Here is an 18,546-nt window from a genome sequence, read left to right as displayed (position 1 = left end):
TCCAGTCCAACGTAGGTAAATGGAGGTTCCATAGAGAGGCGATCTCATGGCAGGTCAGCCATCTTTTGTTGTTCAGGGAGGCCGCGAAGCTTTCGACATGTGACACAATGGTGGATGACAGTGCTCACCAATCGCTTCATACCTATTATCCAGTAGCCTGCTGCACGGATGGCACCCTCTGTGAAGTGGCGTCCCTGGTGCAGGGTTTGTTCATGGAAATGTCTGACCAGCAATGTTGCAATATGGTACTTACAAGGAATGATCTTAGGGTTCTTTTCTTCATGAGGAACCTCTCCATGTCTTATCCGACCACCAACTCTGAGGACGTTGTGTGCGTCAATGAAGGGATCCAGGGTCCTAAGAGGACTCCCTTGAGGGATCACCTTATTGTTTTTGAGACAGGCCAACTCTTCAGCATATGCCTCTTCCTGCACAGTTTGAATAATGACGTGCTCTGATAAACTGAGTTGATCAGGTGTACCTGCTTTCTGACAGAAATGCCACCCCTTGCATTGCATGGTCCCTTTGACCTTACGTGTGTGAAAGCTGTTCACAATGTGAAGGAGATTAGCAATGGCACGTTTCAAAGCTTGCCAGGAAGAAAATTTGGAGAAACGGTGGGACCCAAGTAGTGTGCGAGAAGCCTGTGTTTGCAAAGTAGAGATTTGCGGGCTGATCTCAGCGTCCATGTTTGCATCCACAAGCTCAAAGGATTCTGGTTCTAGAGAATCTTGCATAGGCTCAGTCAGAAAAGGAGGTCCAGTGAGCCAAGAGGTATCTGAGAGAAAGGCAGCCGGTACAGACCTTGTCGCACAGTCTGTTGGATTTTCCCCTGTAGACACGTACTTCCACTGCTTAGGATGAGAGGACCTTCTGATGCGGACAATACGATTGCTGACATACACATAAAAGCGTCTTGTCTCGTTATTTATGTATCCGAGCACTACTTTGCTATCAGTGTAGAAGGTGATAGCATCGATGCGCATGTCAAGCTCTGATGATATGAAATCTGCTAACTCCACGGCAAGTACAGCTGCACAAAGCTCAAGTCTGGGGATTGTGTGTTCAGGTCTGGGTGCCAGCTTCGCCTTACCCATAACAAAGCCAGTATGAGTATTCCCTGCTTCGTCCACCACCCTGAGATAGGCAACTGCTGCAATAGCCATTGTTGACGCATCAGAAAAGACAAACAGTTCTCTCGTCTTTGTTGTTGAAAGAAAGGCTTTGGTATAGACTCTTGGGATCATCACGCAACTTAGGTCTTTTAGTGAATCCCGCCAAGACTTCCATTGTTCCTGCATCCCTTCAGGGAGCTGAGAATCCCAGTCACATCTTTGTTGTGTGAGCTCTCTTAGAATGTGCTTCCCTTGAATGGTCACGGGAGCCACAAATCCCAAGGGGTCATACACGCTATTTACCACTGATAGGATGCCTCGGCGTGTGAAAGGCTTCTCTTCTTTGTTGACTTTAAAAACAAACATGTCGCACTCCAAGTTCCAATTTAGTCCCAAGCTGCGCTGTACAGGTAGAATATCTGAGCTCAGATCCAAATCCTTCAAGTCATTTGCGCGATCTTCAGGTGGGAAAGCCTCCATGACCTCTTTGCTGTTAGAGGCGATTTTGTGGAGCCTCAGGTTGGAGTTTGCCAGAACATCCTGAGTTTTCTTCAACAGACAGACAGCACTTTTTACACTTGAAAAAGATTTAAGTGCATCATCGACATAAAAGTCATGGCAAACAAACTGTTTCACCTCGGGGTCATGATGTGGTCCTCCATCCATCGTGGACTGCCTGAGGCAGTAAATGGCAACCGCTGGACTAGGACTATTACCGAACACATGTACGGTCATGCGGTACTCAATGACATCCTGTGTAGGACTGTTGTCTCTGAACCAGAAGAACCGTAGGAAGTTACGATCTTCTTCTCTCACAAGAAAGGAATGAAACATCTGCTTGATGTCTGCAGTTACTGCAATGGCATCCTTGCGAAACCTCATCAGAACTCCCAGAAGTAGGTTGTTGAGGTCAGGTCCTTTCAAGAGAACATCATTCAGAGACACTCCCTCATGCTGTGCACTTGAGTCAAAAACAACACGGATGTTGCCAGGCTTCTTTGGGTGGTACACTCCAAAAATGGGTAAATACCATCGTTCCTGGTTTGGAGTGAGAGGAGGAGCAACTTCAGCATGACCATTTTCGAATATTTTCCCCATGAATGAGAAGAAATGTTGGGACATCTCAGGTTTCCTTGCTAAGTTGCGTTTGAGGGAGCTGAAGCGGTTAAGAGCTTGCTGTCTGTTATCAGGGAGGTGTTGTCTTGGCTGCCTAAATGGCAAAGGAGCTACCCAGCTGTTACTGGCATCCTTCTTGAGCTCTCGTTTCATTATTGCCATAAAGGCAAGATCTTCAAACGATGGTGCTGGTTTATTATCCTCTCGAGTAAGCTGGAACACTGTGCAGCCTAGCCCACCATCTTCTACATCATAGGCACACTTTGAATGTTCGGGACCATATCTCTCTTTAACCTGGAGAACACTCGGACATGGTTCAAAAATAGTAGGACGAGACTGTTCAAGAGCATTGGTGAAGTACGTGTTCACACTGCGTGGCTTGTGAACACGTCCCAAACAGACATTGCCCACAATCACCCATCCCAACTCAAGTTTCTGAGCATAGGGGGCATCAGGCGGGCCATTGATGTATTTGTGAACCTTATGAAGTCTAATGACGTCACGTCCAAGTAAGAGCATAATGGGAACATCAGGTTCAAACTCTGGAATAAGGTGAGCAACTGGTTTTAGATGATCATGGAGGAGAGCAGCACTTGGTGATGGAATCTCTGCTCTGTTGTCTGGTATCTCACTACACTCCAACAGGCCTGGTAGTAGCTGAACTGTTTTACAATCCATTGACTCTATACAGAAGCCTGAAGCTATCCTCCCCATGTTCTCAGTCACACCAGAGCATGTCTTCAGTGTGTAAGATGCAGTAGGGCATTGCAAGTCAAACTTCTCAAAGAAATCTGAGTGAGCCAAAGATCTATTACTCTGCTCATCTATAATAACATAGGCCTTAATGGCCTTTTCACGTTCTCCTTTAGGATAGACTCTGGCCAGGCAGATCTTGGAGCAGTTCTTAACAGTGCGGTCCTCTCCACAGATCTCGGTACACTGAGCAGTAACTTCTGAAGTTTGTGTGGGTTCTGGCTCCCCGCCATGCTCCAAAGGAATGCTTATGTTCTTTATCCACGGTGCCTGACCTGGATGTAGAGCAGATGAGTGTCTATCACTGTTGCATTCAGTACACTTAATGATACTTTGGCATTCACTCGCGGTGTGCGTTGAGGAGTTGCAACACGTAAAACAGATGCCATTCTCCCTGAGAAAGTTCATTCTTTCTTCGAAGTGTTTCTCTCGAAAGGCACGACACTTTTGTAATGTGTGAGGTTTCTTATGTATAGGACATCTCCTATCTGGATCCTCCACGTTGTTTTTGTTTCTGTTGTCTGAGCGAGCAGCAGGTGACACTTCTGTTTTGTTGACTAAAATCTCCCTTTGTCTACTGTTTTTCCAAGGAGGTTTTTCCATTTTAACCATCTCGGTTTGAGAAACAAAGTTGAAACTTGGATCATTCCTCATCTGTGCTTGCTGGTAGATGAAAGAAACGAACACTGAGAATGGGGGGAATGTTACACAATGTGATTGTTTGTAACTGGATCCATGAGAAAGCCATTTTTCTTGTATACCATATGGTAATTTTTGGGCTATTGCATTTACACCTCTGGGGGTATCAAGATACAAAAGACCAGGCAGATCTCCCTCGGCCTTGGCGGCATCTAGTTCCATCAGTAAATCACTGAGGTCCCGGAGCTTGGAGTAGTCTTTATTGCCAATTTTGGGGAAACTATCCAGTTTTTGGAACAAAGCTTTCTCAATAGCTTCAGATGAACCGTAAGAAGCATCTAGTCGGTTCCAGATCATGCTCAGCCCTTTAGCTGGTTGATTTATGTGGACGGACCTAATACGCTTTGCATGCTCAGCTGATTCACTTCCCAGCCATTTGACAAGAAGATCCATTTCTTCATCACTTGTTAGATTCAAGTCTCTCACCGCATTCTGGAATGAACGTCGCCAGGCCCTGTAGTTTTCCGGTCTATCGTTAAATTGTAGTAGACCACTTGTAACGATCTCACGTCGTGCTAGAAATCTGACAAAGTCTGTCACATGTGGATCAGTGGAGTAACTAGGCCGCTGAGAGTTACCATATGGGTGATGGGGAAGAGCTTCCATGGCGCTGTTGGTCTTCCAGGGTGGCTGATGTGCAGTTACACTGCATGAAGGCCTTAGAAAATCTTCATAATCATTTTCTTTGAGTGCTCCGTAGTAGTGGTGCTCTGTCTGTTGAGCTGAGTTGCGATTCACATCTGATGTGACAAAGGGATTAAGGCTATTTTGTTTACATGGAGGAGGCAGTGGAGTATCAAAGACAGTAATAGCAGCGTTGGGGGGACCATCACTCAGCGAATTGAGACGGGGCATGCACACCGTATTATGCAAAGGTTCCTCAGGAAGCGGCTGCTGTGTCTCATCCTGCAAGGGTAAATCCTCCTGTGATGCCATCTGGATGTCTCTTGATACTTCGGCTTGTTTCTCCACATACTCTTTTGTACGCTCAACAGAGTCGACTGATGTTGCAATGAGAGGAAGTTTACAACTGTGTTTTCCTTCACTAACGCCAACCGCTGCTTCTAAAGCTTCTGCCTTTGCTACAGCTGCAGCAGTTTCCTTTTCTGTGGTCAGCATTTCTATAGAAGCTTCCAGACGAGCCTTTTCCATTTTTAACTTCATTTCTTGCTCTGCAAACGCTAAACGTGCCTTTGCTGCTTCAGCATTAGCCCTAGCTCTTGCAGCTGCAGTGCTGGTAGCCGATCCATGAGAACGTGTGGTTGACATAGAAGCATAAGACCGTGTCTTCACTGATGATGGCTTTGAATCCATAGTGTAGGCAAGTAGAGGCTATGTAGCGTGATAGCAGTAGTTGTTGTCACATGCACTGTGTTACCTTGTCTGTAACTCAACGTCTTTTCACTGTACTGTCTTTCCCTCTTCACACTGCACAGAAGAGGAACTGGCAGCAAGGTTCAACACTTTTCTTCCATCAAGACTCTGAAGACCATTACTCTTTGTCCACAGGTTTAATGATGTAGAAAGTGTGAAACTGAAACAAACATAACACAATTACAATTACAGTATATTCTTTAAATCTTACATATACACTGTACCTACAAGTCTACAATAATCTAAATCAACGTAGCGTAGCACTTTAGCTGCAAGAATAAGCATTAGCCGTGCTCTAAACATGTGGTTTCAACAACGTATCAAAGTTACACATTAAACTTCCCTCATGTCACAAAATACAACCACAGAACTACAGATAAGCATCAAATAAACAATATACATACAGACGATGCTCCAAAAGACGAAGGATTGAAGGCAGATGCATGTGGATTCATGGCAGTCTCCTTGGCCATGTGCAAACTTCACTAAACCTTACTACTTCCTGCTTCCTGTGATGTCACCAGGTATCAGAACTCTTAAAGGGACAGCTGCCCTAACACTATCGGCACACAGGGATCAAACCAGTTAGCTTTACCTCCTGAGCTACAGCAAGAAGGTCCTTGGATGGGAGCCTTCTTGCTGTGAGTTAACAGTGCTAACTACCATGCCAATGGGCTAGCTACTCATTTAATTAAGTATAAAATTAACATCTCTATGAGAAAAAACCCCTTTGTTTTCAGTATCCTGTGGGGCAACTTTGTGAAGTAATAACTAAACAGTTCTTGTAGCTGTTGTTCAGTCCTCGATGGCTTGAGCTCATTCGGACGAACTTCAGCCGTAAGATGTTGGTGGGTTTCCTCACATGTTCTCCATTTTACTGGATAAAGATCATGACTCTTAAAGTCAAAGTTTCTACTTTTTTCTCTTTGACATTTCTTTGTTAGGTTGCTGTTTTGCTGAAGACTTAGTTTAGTGAAAGACGTTCTGAGATTTGCCTTTTGAAGCTAATGGGACCAGTTTCCTAATATGATCCCATTAAGTTTTTATCTTACAATATGAAGAGTTGTCCACACAACATTGTTCCAGTAGCCTTCTAGTTTGTTACATAATCACAAACAGAGTGGTTGCTTTATCCTTCAGCTCCTTACAAGCTTCGTCCTCCCAGACTACAGACTAATCTTTGTTGGTTGGCCAGCCGGGGAAGGTAAAGATGGTCATCACGCCCATCATTTGTACCAAATCTAAATGCTTTAGTGACGGTTCTGTATCATTCTCAACCTGATAAAGATCACCAACAGAGGTGCCCACTCAAACCAGATTGTTATCCAATCGCAGAACACGAGTGGGTGTTCCTCAACTGTTAGATGGGCTGATTTACAGTTAGAGCCATGCCTGGATATCAGCCAGGGCGTACAGTAATTCTTAAACATGACTTCATTCTGAGCACTTAATGCTTGAGTGTCAAAATGGGGATTTTTCAAAACCCTGTACAGACTAAACTTTCCTGTTATTACTGTTCTCATTTATAAAGTTGTGTTTCATCAACATGAACATTATACCTAACAGGTGAATGTCGGGACAGTATGTCCTGGTTTCTTAACATAAAACTCATTGCTGCAGCCAGAGGCAGCACAAATATGGTCCTCTTAGACCAGGGGTGGGCAACTCCAGGCCTCGAGGGCCGGTGTCCCTGCAGGTTTTAGATGTGTCTTGAACCAACACAGCTGATTTAAATGGCTAAATTAGCTCCTCAACATGTCCCAGAGTTCTCCAGAGGCCTGGTAACGAACTAATCATGTGATTCAGGTGTGTTGACCCAAGGTGAGATCTAAAACCTGCGGGACACCGGCCCTCGGGGCCTGGATTTGCCCACCCCTGTCTTAGACTAGTTTTTAGTTTTAGTCCCCTTGTTTTCGAGTGAGTTATTGGTTCTGTCACTAGTTTGCTAACGTAAACTAATGTAAGTCTAAGAGCCGTAACAAACCTACTGACCCTGTGATGCTACGTTCTGGCAAAATGGTGCTAAACATGATCTAAAAAACGTTAACTTTCAGCTCTTATTTCTTAAACGCAGCTCCCAGAAACTGTTGCATCTACGTCAGCTTTTAGAGCAGGGCTCCATGGTGTAAATCAGCCTTTGTAGTGTTTCACCACTGCTTTAAAGTACCTGTGTTTTCACTTTTCAGACCCAGAAGATATTACATCTTTTATACGAACAGTATCTAAGGCTACGTTCACACTGCAGGCGAAAGCGCATCAAATCCGATTTTTTTGACCCTATGCGACCCATATCCGATCATGCTATGACAGTGTGAACGGCGCAAATCCGATATTTTCAAATCCGATCTGGGTCACTTTCGTATGTGGTACTGAATCCGATACATATCCGATGTTTTAGAAAGCGACTGCTGTTTGAACGGTCAAGTCGCATTAAATCCGCCTTTTACGTCACCGACACAAGACTGAAGCCAATATCAGCGCCCGAGAAGCGCCCGAGAAGACATCGCGAACGCTTCCTAGCCATCCAGTGTAGATGTCAGTGAAACTGTTGGGAAGACAACGTAAACATTTCATTTGTACTGTATAATCTGCAGATTCTGACAGAAATCTGCAGCTATCCTTTGAAGCACCGCTCCTCTCTTAAACAGCAATAAGGATCATTATTAGGTTATTTACATAATAATGTAAATAACAAAATAACTTAAAGCAAAAATTGGGAAACGTAAAGTCCGAAGTCTTTATATTAACGGCCATCAGTCAAACAATACTGTTTGTTCTTGGTCTAAACAGAGCGCGTTGTGTGTGACATCTTCTTTTGCGCATGCGGGCCGCTTTGAGCGTTCACACTAGAGCGCGTTTGCTGTCGCATTTTATTTGTAGTGTGAACGAGGAGACAAAAAAATCGGATTTGATCAAAAAATCGGAATTGAGCATTAAGACCTGCAGTGTGAACGTAGCCAAACTCTTTGTAGCGTGAGTGGACCGGAGCAGAAAAAGCTTTGCTCAAACGAACCGTCCATTTACAAAAGAGATTTTAAAAAAATGTCCATTTCTCTAGATTCAAACTTATTACAAAATCGACAAAAGTGCAGAAGTTGACTTTGGAAAGAAAAAAGATATTATGTTGCAGCTGAACTATATGTCAAACATTTTAAATAGTAATAGTAATGCTGGTGTCCCTGCACGACTGTGTTCAATCTAATCAAAGTGGTCTTTTCTGCAGCTTTCAGACTTGCAGTGGGGCATAGTGGAAGCTTTAGCAGGAACATCAGTGCACTGTCACATAGATAAATATAAGGTGTCCTGAAACTTTTGGACTTCAATGAAATGTTTCAGCATATGATAAACGCTATCAGGAGGAGATGCTGTGTCGCAACCCGCTCGTCTTTTCTGACATTGCCGAGTATCTTTGCTCCGTTTCACTGGTGAAAGTATGTCAGTGGGTTACATTGACACAAGTGCAAAGCTGCAGGGAGGGGAGGGAGGAGTCAGTGAACTGGGTCACATGGTTTCACACTGATCGCTACTCGAAACAGAGCAGAAAGCCGTCGAGCACACGCCTGGACTGGAGCTCCAGGAACGAGTGAACGCTGCACATTTGATCGTCGCCTCGGCCGATTTTCTGGTTGTTTTAGGGGGAAAGTACATCTCCACCGGGCTGCTTGTAAAGCCGACCGTAGCGTGTAGGGTCTGAACTAGGCTTATGTCTTTGGTTCAAACTTAAAGACGGTTAGTTTCTCTTACTGGGACCAATCAGCGACTTTTCAGTTGCTGAACACTAAAACTGAGAAAACGGCTTTGGCACCGAGGTAGCAGAGGAGGAAACCCCCAGACTCACAGGACATGGAGTCCACCAAAGCTGGTAAGTACGCCTGACAGCATCTGCACCCGGCGACGGGGGGCGTACTGTACTTACCTCCTGCCTTTGGCTTCAGTCGAACCGGAAAAGTAACACGACCGGTCACATTCTGACTGTATTTCTTGTTTATTGTGGACTTTCTGTCGAACCCACTTGTTACTGTTAAAGTGGGTTAGGGCCACCGTGGGCGGTTGTTGTTACACCAGTGTTTGGCTTCCGTGGCACTGCAGTCATCTCGGCTCACATGGACCCGCCAGCCTAGCCATGTGCACTTGTGTTTACGCTCCCCGTGCGTCTCAGCTCATTGGCCGCGCGGTGCAGTGACGTAGGCGTTGCATAATTTCTCCCAGCTCGATGTGTGCAGTCTCGCCGTGATACACGTGAGGCCTCTCATGGCAACGCGAGCTGACCTAGTTTTCCCGGGGAAAGCGCATGCGTGCTCCAGGTGGGGTGCGTTTAAACCCCAACACCAGCAGCTGTGGTGCTTTGCTCATGGGACGGGGAAGGCTTTTTGTGTAAGAAACGTACGTTAGTAACATGATTAATAATAAACGTCACGATATGACCCGCTGTATTCAGTTTCTATGTTACCATTGATTTAATAAAAACAACATTGAATAAAAAAATAATAATAAAAAACCGGAAGTCCACAGTTGTCTTCGTTTGCTCAACTCTCGAGCTCATCGTCTGTCCGCTGACAGCACTCGAACTAAGATATTTCCCGAGGGCCGTAAACGCAGCCTCGGTTGTTTCCAGCTCGTATAAAATGATCTAATTACGCAGAGTTAGATAAACATTAGAGCTGGAGACGGTCACTGAGTTAGTTACAGGTTTGACTCATATTTTCCTGTTTCACTCATGATGCTGGATACACAGTAACCTGATAATCCCATGAACTAAACCTCATTTTTGAAGCATTCAAAGAGGCTGCGTGAGCTCTGAGTCATCACTGGCACTTTTTCACCTCATACTTTTCCTTTGCTGTGTATTAATGGGGGACAATCTTTATATATTTCTTTTAAAATGAAAAGTGTATAAATGAAGGCATGTATTCGATCTGTTTTTACGACTGTGAATGACTGAACTACATACACACCCCTGCCAGGCTGACATTATGTAATCGCTGTTACCTAATCATAAAGAATGGGAGAGGAAGAAATCAGGTCAGCCTGTGCTGAGGGTGGAGCTCCCTGGTGCAGCAGCCCGTCTCTGCGGCGTTTACTGGCCCAAGAAATGTTTGTCGTATTCTCGTCTGCCCTCTTTACTTTAAGCTGGTTGGTTTTCACACAGGGAAGGTGTCTGTAGCTGGGGGGGTAAGTCAGGGAGAAAAGCGCCACCTACAGAAACCATGGCGACATTACAGCGTTCAAACAGGGCTCAGGTTATACCGATGAAATAAACGGTGTAACTGACAACGAGCAAAAGAAGACACGCACATCTGGTAGCTTCTTGTGATTGCAGTAGAGTGTGACGATGAAGTGAGTTTCCTTTTTGTCCTAATGCAGAAACAATCAGTAAAGTTTGATAAAGTGCACATTAAAATCAAATCAGAAATGTGTTATCAGGCACGAGATGGACTCATTTTATTACAGTGAGGTCACCCATTACTGAGGTGTCTGTCAGGCCCTCAGCTGAGCGTTTCTCTCCGTTGCCGTCTTGCTGTTCTGAGACTGCATATGAGGAGCACGGGGTGGGTCCTGAACCACACACTCATCCTCTGATGGTTGTGATTGGAGGAGTGGTTAGCCACTGAGCAGCTCCTGGGTGAGCGTCCTTATTGACTCTAATAAAGACCATAATTGACTGAATGGATTCATATGACCTGAAAGTAAAGTGAGGAAAGCGTTTACAGAGGTCACAGGGACACGAGGGCTGGTTGCAGACCATTAGACCAATACAGGTCACGTTTCAGGAGCTACATTCATCTTTGATACTGTCTATTTTCCTCATAAAATACATGAGAAGTTTTCAGTGCAAGCTCACACAGTAGGCTTTGCTTCATTGTTACAGTCCCTGTTCTCACAGTCCGTTTCCTCCCCTCTCTGCTGATCGCTCGCCAGGAGGCGTAATAGCCTACATCAGCTCGTCCAGCTCTGCCTCCAGCCCAGAGTCGTGTCACAGCGACTCCTCCAATGGCAGCTACCAGTCGTCCTCCCCGCCCCGCGGGTCCCCGCCTAGCCACGGACAGCTGAGGCAGCCGCTCGACCCCACGATGGCCGTAGGAGGCCTAAAATTGCCACGGACTCAGAAAGGTGGACGCTCGTCGTCCACAGCAAAGACTGGCATCACAAGTAAGTTGGACACTCTCATATGTGTCTTCAGATGCTGCCTGTGTTAAGTCTAGGAATCAGTGCAGCATGTCAGGCCAGTGAGAGCATTACATGACTTAAACATCTCAAGGACATTATTGGAATCTGCCCAAAACAAATGTTGACATTTTAACTTCCAGGTAGCTTGTTTCAGCCGCCGTCACTTAGGGCTGAACGATTATGGAAAATAATCTAATTGCGATTTTTTGCCCCAATATTGCGATTGCGATGCGATATGCGATTATTTTTTAAGGTCTTTGTCTTCTGTATTATTAAACAAAGACAAGCAATACATCATATAGTATGGCCAATACTATATTACATTAATTTTAAACTGTTCTTTCCTGGAAGACAGACCTCTGTTATGATGACATGAGGTGATGCATGAATTGATGACTGACATTTTTATTTAACTTCTTCAATCACAACAGTATATTTGAACATACACAATAGTTTATTTTTAGCTTACAAACATCTGAGCATAAAGTGCTGACAAGGAACCCTGGTGTAAACATTAAAATGAAAGTCAGTACAATGTGCAGATTGCAGAAATATACATAACAAAAAAATCAGTGGCTTTACCACACTCAGTTTTTCGACATCTGTGAACTACTAGACAGTCATTCAATTAAAAAATAATATTAAATAAATAAAACTAATAAATAAAAAATACACACATCTTACTGATCTCTGCAGTCAGTAACATTACACATAAAGTGCAAACATAATAGCAATTGTATAAACACACACACAAACACGCCTTTAAAGTTTAAAGGCGTGAAATTGGACGGTCTAGTTCTGATTAGCGTCACCGCTGTCTCGGTGGAGTTTAATAAACTCGGCCGTCTGCTTCTTGCTATCTAAAATATAACCAGACACTGGCGTAAATTCTCCACTGTCTCATACTTCTGTTTAATAAGTTTTCTGTTTGACGTTTAGTCAGCTGTGTGAAAACCAAGGAGGAACCCACCCGGGGGATTAATAAAGTTTTATTTTATCTAATCTAATAACTTTAATCTCAGCCAAACCGATTTACTCACGAACAAACAAAACACTGAAAAAAGCCCAACAATAACATTTTTAGGTTGTCTAAGTGACTTATATATTACGTTTAACCAGAGCAGCGAAACTCCGCGGTGATCTGAAAATGATGTGCCGGGAGTTGTGCCGTTCTCGGCCGCATCAGTAACCCTCGAGGTCCCGGCTAGCTGTCGAGCTGGTGGGTAGCAGACGCCTCTGAAAACGTCGAAGCACTTTTGCAAATATGGGATATCTTGATAAACCGAGCAGATATTTGATGTTTACACAACTACTTTCTCGCCTGAAAATATGTTAAAAGTTTATTTTGTGACCCAGAAAGATTAGTATGAGTAATTTTAAAACTTAGTAGCGGCCGCCATTGTTGGAAACTGGAGTTTGGCTGGGCCGCGCTATGAATTCTGGGATATGGTAGTAATTTGGACAGCCTTCGGCGCGTCGCTGTGACGTAATCGGTCTACAAATGCGGCCTCAGGAGGATGCAGCCCATGAATTTGGACATGTCCAGAGTATAATCGCAGCCTTTGCGGTTAGAAAATTGCACTTGATCATGTCGCGATATATCGCAAATGTGATATATCGTTCAGCCCTACCGTCACTGCACCAAGAACATCTCACAACTAATGTTCTCTCTCTGAAGACGGTTGAAATGAAACCAGAGGCTGTTTAGGAGAAACCCAAGACAGAGCCAGCACGAGCTTCCTGTAGACGGCTAATGACTTTTACATGTGACGTGTTTGTGTCTATAAATAAATTCTCAACATAAACCTTCACAGAGCAGTTTATCAGAAACAGCAGTGTGATGTTGAGGCTGTAGTGACGGGCAGGGATGTGAACTGTACCACATCAGGGCTCGCAGAATCGCTAGCCCCACGGAGCTAGCTAGCTATCTCAGCCCCGCCCGTCAGGCTATATGATAACCCGACGGGCGGGGCTGAGATAGATTTTGGTCGCCCGACCAGAGATATCGCTAGCTCCGGGACGTCGGGCTAGCGATTGTGCGAGCCCTGCACATAATATAGCACAGCAGGTTATTTGAGAGTGGTTTAGTTTCCTCTTCTTCTACTCCTGTACCAGGACTGATGCAGAGGGTTTGGGGTTTTTTGTGAGTGGCGGCACCTACTGTTCAGGAGGAGCACTGGCGTAATGACTTGGTGACCTCGTTGGGAATAATCGGTGGGTTCCCAGTTTTTTTTTTTTTCCAGATAAACTGTAAGAATTTGTTTTTGTATTTCTCAGAAATCAACGGCCTGGTGCTGCTCTGTAAAGTGTGCGGGGACGTGGCCTCTGGATTTCACTATGGCGTCCATGCCTGTGAGGGCTGCAAGGTGAGGCTGCCTCTTTGATACGACGCAGTGTGAACTCGCAGGCAGCACAGGATGAGTCTCTGTGCGACACAGACACGAGCGTTGCGGCGTCTTTGGTTGAAGCGGGTCACTTTAGCCATCTGCACAGCTCAGACTGAAACTAGTTCACTCTGCCTTTATTTATATCTGTTACCCATCATGCTTCATGGTGCTGTGTGGCCCAGTTAGCTGGAGAACAGTGTGCTACATACCACAGCGCTCCTTAGAGGGCGAACACGCACATAATTCAGACAGTTATAAGTCACACTGTAGAAACTGTTCATTTATCTAAGAAAGAGGACAAAAGTAAGCTGCCTGTGTCTGTGAACATACTCAGGGCTTCTTCAGGAGGAGCATCCAGCAGAACATCCAGTACAAGAAGTGCCTGAAGAACGAGAGCTGCCCCATCATGAGGATCAACAGGAACCGCTGCCAGCAGTGCCGCTTCAAGAAATGCCTGCTGGTGGGCATGTCCAGAGACTGTGAGTACCCGCTCTCGTTCACTGACTCGCGCTGTGTTCGGTGAAGAGATTAGCGAGGCTGGTTTCACAGAGTAACGCTCAGCACGCCATTTTCTAACACGTAAAACAGGTTACGGTCAATTTCAAAGCTATAAAAGCGAATAAGTGTCATTTTCTAGTCAGACGGTTGGTGGTTAGAGTCCCCCGTCTGCTTGCCAAAGTTTCCTCAGGCAGAGTTCTGCTCGTGTGAGTGTTAGCAGAGAAACAACGTACCTGTGTGAATGCGTGTGAATGGAAAATGAGGCATTCTGCAGGAGAGCGCTACATGAAAACCAAAGTGTTCAAAATACAACATTAAGAAACGCTTTTAACAAAGAAATCACGAAGCTCAAACTTTTAATTGAGCCTTTTCTGTTATTTTTGTTTTAAAAAGATGCCGTTCATTAGTCCTTTTGGCTCAGTTAGTAGTGACAGATGGAAATAGTCCAGCATCACTGACTGTGGAAGGACGTTGGAGTTTAATGATGACATGGTTAAGGGGCAGTAATTCTCAGTATGACTGGATTTGTTTTGAAGGCAGTAATCATGAGGTGTGAAGCTAACGGTTGGAGAAGAGTAAGATGTCCTCCTTTTAAATTCCTGTTTAACGAATGTCTGAGACTTGGGCAAAAATCAAGGAGATTCTCTTCTCGCTCTTCAGCTGTACGCTTCGGCCGGATCCCGAAGCGAGAGAAACAGCGCATGCTGCTGGAGATGCAGAGCGCCATGAACAACATGATGAACAACAGCCAGCTGCAAAGCCAGCTGTACAGCAGCCAGAGCCTGCCCATTGTTAAACCGCTGCCAGCCGGCGCCACCGAGCCTACCTCAGACGATGCCGTCCCCGCCGCCTCCTGCTCTCCTTCCTCCTCACCTCACTCCAGCCAATCAGACTCCAGCTTAGACCCAGAACCCGCCGCGTCGATGGACACCAGCCCCAGCTCGGCCTCGCCCAGCGCGTCGGACAGCAGCGAGGAGGAGGTGATCGGCTCGGTGACCAGGGCCCACCAGGAAACCTTCATGTACAACCAGGAGCAGAGCAGCCTGCCATCCCAGGCCTCGCAGCCCGCGAACACCCTCGGCTGTGGCCTCGCCAAAACCCCCACCGACAACCAGACGCAGGAGCGGCAGGGCACCTGGGACCACCGCAAGAGCCCGGTCACGGTGGCCCGGCACTCCACCTTGAGCCTTGACCCCCAGGGTCAGGAGGTCAACCAGTGCCCCTTCGGGCTGTCCAGGACGGCTGCCACCAGCCACTTTCCAGCATATACACATGGAGCTTTCAGGGCACCGTCCACAGAAGGCTCCACCAATGGCTCGTGCAGCATCGCCCTGTGGAGAGGAGGCAACAGGATGCATCTGGTAAGCTGAACAGAGGGCAGTGGATGGTAACAGTTTAGGCAAGCCATTAAAAATCAATGTCAAGGTGTAAAAGCGGACTTTGTAAAATAAAAAGCCTTTTAAATGAAAGTGTCTGTTTGTTGTTTGGATAGATGCTCCTGCCTCTGTATGCATGAATAGATGTGAATAGAACAGCTGCTTTTAGGGCAAAAACAAACTCTAGAAGTCTCACCAAAACAAAGCTTCTGTTTTAGAGCGCAATGAAAATCACTCCGTTTGTCCCAACAGCAGCATGAAGCCATCGTGTCTGTGATTAGTTAGTGAAAAGGAGGTTTCAGAGGTGTGGATGCACTCGTGTCCAAACTGAAGGCCCGCTCTGATCCGCAGGTTTGTCCGATGAACACTTCGCCTCACGTGGACCCTCAGAAGTCCGGCCACGAGGTGTGGGAGGAATTCTCCCACAGCTTCACCCCGGCGGTCAGGGAGGTGGTCGAGTTTGCCAAGAAGATCCCAGGCTTCAGAGAGCTTTCCCAGCATGACCAGGTCAGCCTTTTGAAGGCTGGCACCTTTGAGGTAATTCATTGAATTTTCTTACGTATTGCAGTCTTGTTTAGTCTGTCTGTAGTAATCTGGGGCACTCTGTGGCCTGCAGGTGTTGGTGGTTCGGTTTGCCTCGCTGTTTGACGTGAAGGACCGCACTGTCACCTTTCTCGGAGGGAAGAGGTACAGCGTGGACAGTCTGAGGGCCCTGGGGGCCGGGGACCTGCTCAACTCCATGTTTGACTTTAGTGAGAAGCTCATGAACCTGGGTCTCAGTGAGGAGGAGATGAGCCTGTTTACTGCTGTGGTTCTGGTCTCTGCAGGTGGGTTATCAGACGATCCATCCACTGATAGCGACGCATAAACCACCGTCAGTGTTTGTATCCAAAATGATGAGAACAGGTAGAAAAATTGGCTCATTAACTTTGTTTTTCCTGCCTGAGCTTTGACTGCACTGTAATGGTACAGATTGGCGAGTTGGCGCCACCTGCTGTTTATCTGATGAACACTCACAGCAGGACTGAGCTCAGCTGTTTCAGTGTAAACACATTTAAACTGAGTCAGGCTTTAAAATATTCCTCTGCTGTGACCTGAGCACACGTGAGGCAAACGGTTTCAGTTTGTGCAAAATTGCATTTATTCCTAGAGCATCACGGACACGCTGAACACTGACTTTGGTCAATCATATGCTGTAGAGTGACAGTCCATCATGTCATTATCACAAACACGTTAACCTGACACGAGACTGCGACTAACCACGCGGGTCACACGGCCGTTTTTCTTGTTTGTCAACGTATCGCTAACTGAGGCCTCTCCTCCCTGCTACCTCTTCCTCTCCCAGATCGATCTGGCATTGAGAACGTGAACTCCGTGGAGGCCCTGCAGGAGACGCTTATCCGCGCCCTGCGGAGCCTCATCACCAAGAACCACCCCAACGAGGCCTCCATCTTCACCAAACTGCTGCTCAAGCTGCCCGACCTGCGTTCCATCAACAACATGCACTCTGAGCAGCTGCTCGCCTTCAAGGTCCATTCCTGAACTTTCCTAAAGTACTTGACGCCGTCCGCCCCCACTTCACCTGAAAACATTGCACCCGAGACAAAAGCAGCCCTAAAGGCCGCCTGGAGCACCAGCTCCACCCGACCACACCTGCACGGGCCTTTGGGTTTAGCTCTTTGTCTAAAAAGTCAAGTGGAAGTTGTACTGTAGGGCGTGACGGCCTGTGTGACGGTAATGCAGACGCACAGACACTCTGACTGGTGTACATGTCTCTCGTGTTTGTGTGTAGCAGCTGTACAAAGATTAGATGCACTTTCCTGTATAGTGTCGATGGTATTTTTGCATTCATAGTGCAATATGTGACTGCTTCTGGGTCTGAGTCTAAACGTTTCCCTGCGGTGGTGCACGTTAAATTGAACTGGTGCTGCTCTCGCGGGACGAAAAACGCGCTGGAGGTAAAGTTCTCTTTAAAAGCAGCTGAAACTGAGGAGTCTGTGCAGGAAAGCTGCTTTCAGTTGGAGCAGCAGGGAAACCTGAACGTGGCGTCTTTGGACAGATTTGGGAAGCAGACGCTTGATTTCATCCACGTGTGTTCGTGCCATGATTTGTTTGTTTTGTGTTCTAAATTATTTGGGCATTGTGACAAATCGAACGTGTCAGAGTCGCTCTTTACTGAGATCAGTATAAATGAAGACTGAAGCCATGAAATGAAATTGTGGACTTTGTCTTCTTTCTCGTGACATCTCCGAGAGTCTGGACAGAAATGTCACCTCGTAGTCACCAGCAGCTTCTGCACGCTTCGTTACACGTCTCTACGTTTTTACAGAGACTCTGTTCTGTAGCTGATGCAGGTCCATGTATGACGATTTCACATAAGTCTGATTGTAAAAGTGTTTGTAATGTAAAGACATGAGCAGAGCTGCTGGTGAAACACTCAGCCTTTTATTCTCCACGACTTCTATTATTGCAGTGACATGTTCTGAAAGGATGCAGTATGCATAGATTTCTATAGAAATATATTATCATATAAACATAACTGTATGTGTGTGTATATAAATAATATGAATGAATAAATTTTCTAAATGGTGTGTACAAGCTGTGGTTATTTAAAACGTGTCGTTCCCGATAATCATGACGACTGCATCTTACCTATTTGTAGGAAAATGTTCTCTTCGGCAGTTAAGAAGCCTTTGCCTCGTCTCCATCCTCTGACCTCTGACCTGCGTCTTCATTTTCAAAATGCATCATGAGGAGGACGGGGGAGGCCTACGAGGAGCTGTTCCTGAGCATGACTCAGATAATCAAACTTTCTGCTTGTTACTGTTTCTCCGTGTGATTAAAAAAAAATGCGCACTTTTATCTGAGACCACGTGCAGCTTTAGTGCAGTTTGAGTAAAACTGAGTGATCTCTGAAGCCGGCGACACAGAACTCAGTTTGAATTTTAATCGTCTCGCATACACGTGAATATTCTCTTCTACTTATCCTTATCAGGGTCGTTGGGGGGCTGGAACCTGTCCCAGAGTGAGAGGCGGGGGCACACCCTGGACAGATCGCTA

The 18,546-nt window shown here is 45.9% G+C and overlaps 2 protein-coding genes across 3 annotated transcripts; one reads left to right on the top strand and one right to left on the bottom strand.

The window, feature by feature from the left end:
• Positions 1-41: 41 nt before the first annotated feature.
• LOC113014231 (uncharacterized) lies at positions 42-10,970 on the bottom strand. Of its 2 annotated transcripts, none has more exons than XM_026155624.1 (2): positions 8,974-10,970; positions 42-5,217 (listed from the first exon to the last, which is right to left on the bottom strand). In XM_026155624.1, exon 2 carries the CDS (start codon positions 4,995-4,997, stop codon positions 45-47), a length of 4,953 nt encoding a protein of 1,650 aa, XP_026011409.1. In that variant the 5' UTR covers positions 4,998-5,217; positions 8,974-10,970; the 3' UTR covers positions 42-44. The 2 variants fall into 2 exon arrangements, with proteins under 2 accessions (XP_026011409.1, XP_026011408.1); XM_026155623.1 differs by lacking the exon at positions 8,974-10,970 and adding an exon at positions 5,462-5,627.
• Positions 8,529-18,050, top strand: nr1d2b (nuclear receptor subfamily 1, group D, member 2b). Its single transcript, XM_026155625.1, has 8 exons — positions 8,529-8,919; positions 10,977-11,207; positions 13,503-13,591; positions 13,947-14,091; positions 14,771-15,471; positions 15,838-16,023; positions 16,103-16,313; positions 16,832-18,050. Exons 1-8 carry the CDS (start codon positions 8,901-8,903, stop codon positions 17,026-17,028), a joined length of 1,779 nt encoding a protein of 592 aa, XP_026011410.1. The 5' UTR covers positions 8,529-8,900; the 3' UTR covers positions 17,029-18,050.
• Positions 18,051-18,546: the final 496 nt, after the last annotated feature.

This window comes from Astatotilapia calliptera, chromosome 22 (assembly GCF_900246225.1).
Source record: "Astatotilapia calliptera chromosome 22, fAstCal1.2, whole genome shotgun sequence".
NCBI lineage: Eukaryota > Metazoa > Chordata > Actinopteri > Cichliformes > Cichlidae > Astatotilapia > Astatotilapia calliptera.
The sequence above is the reverse complement of the archived record's forward strand: the minus strand, read 5'-3'. Positions and strand labels throughout refer to the sequence as shown.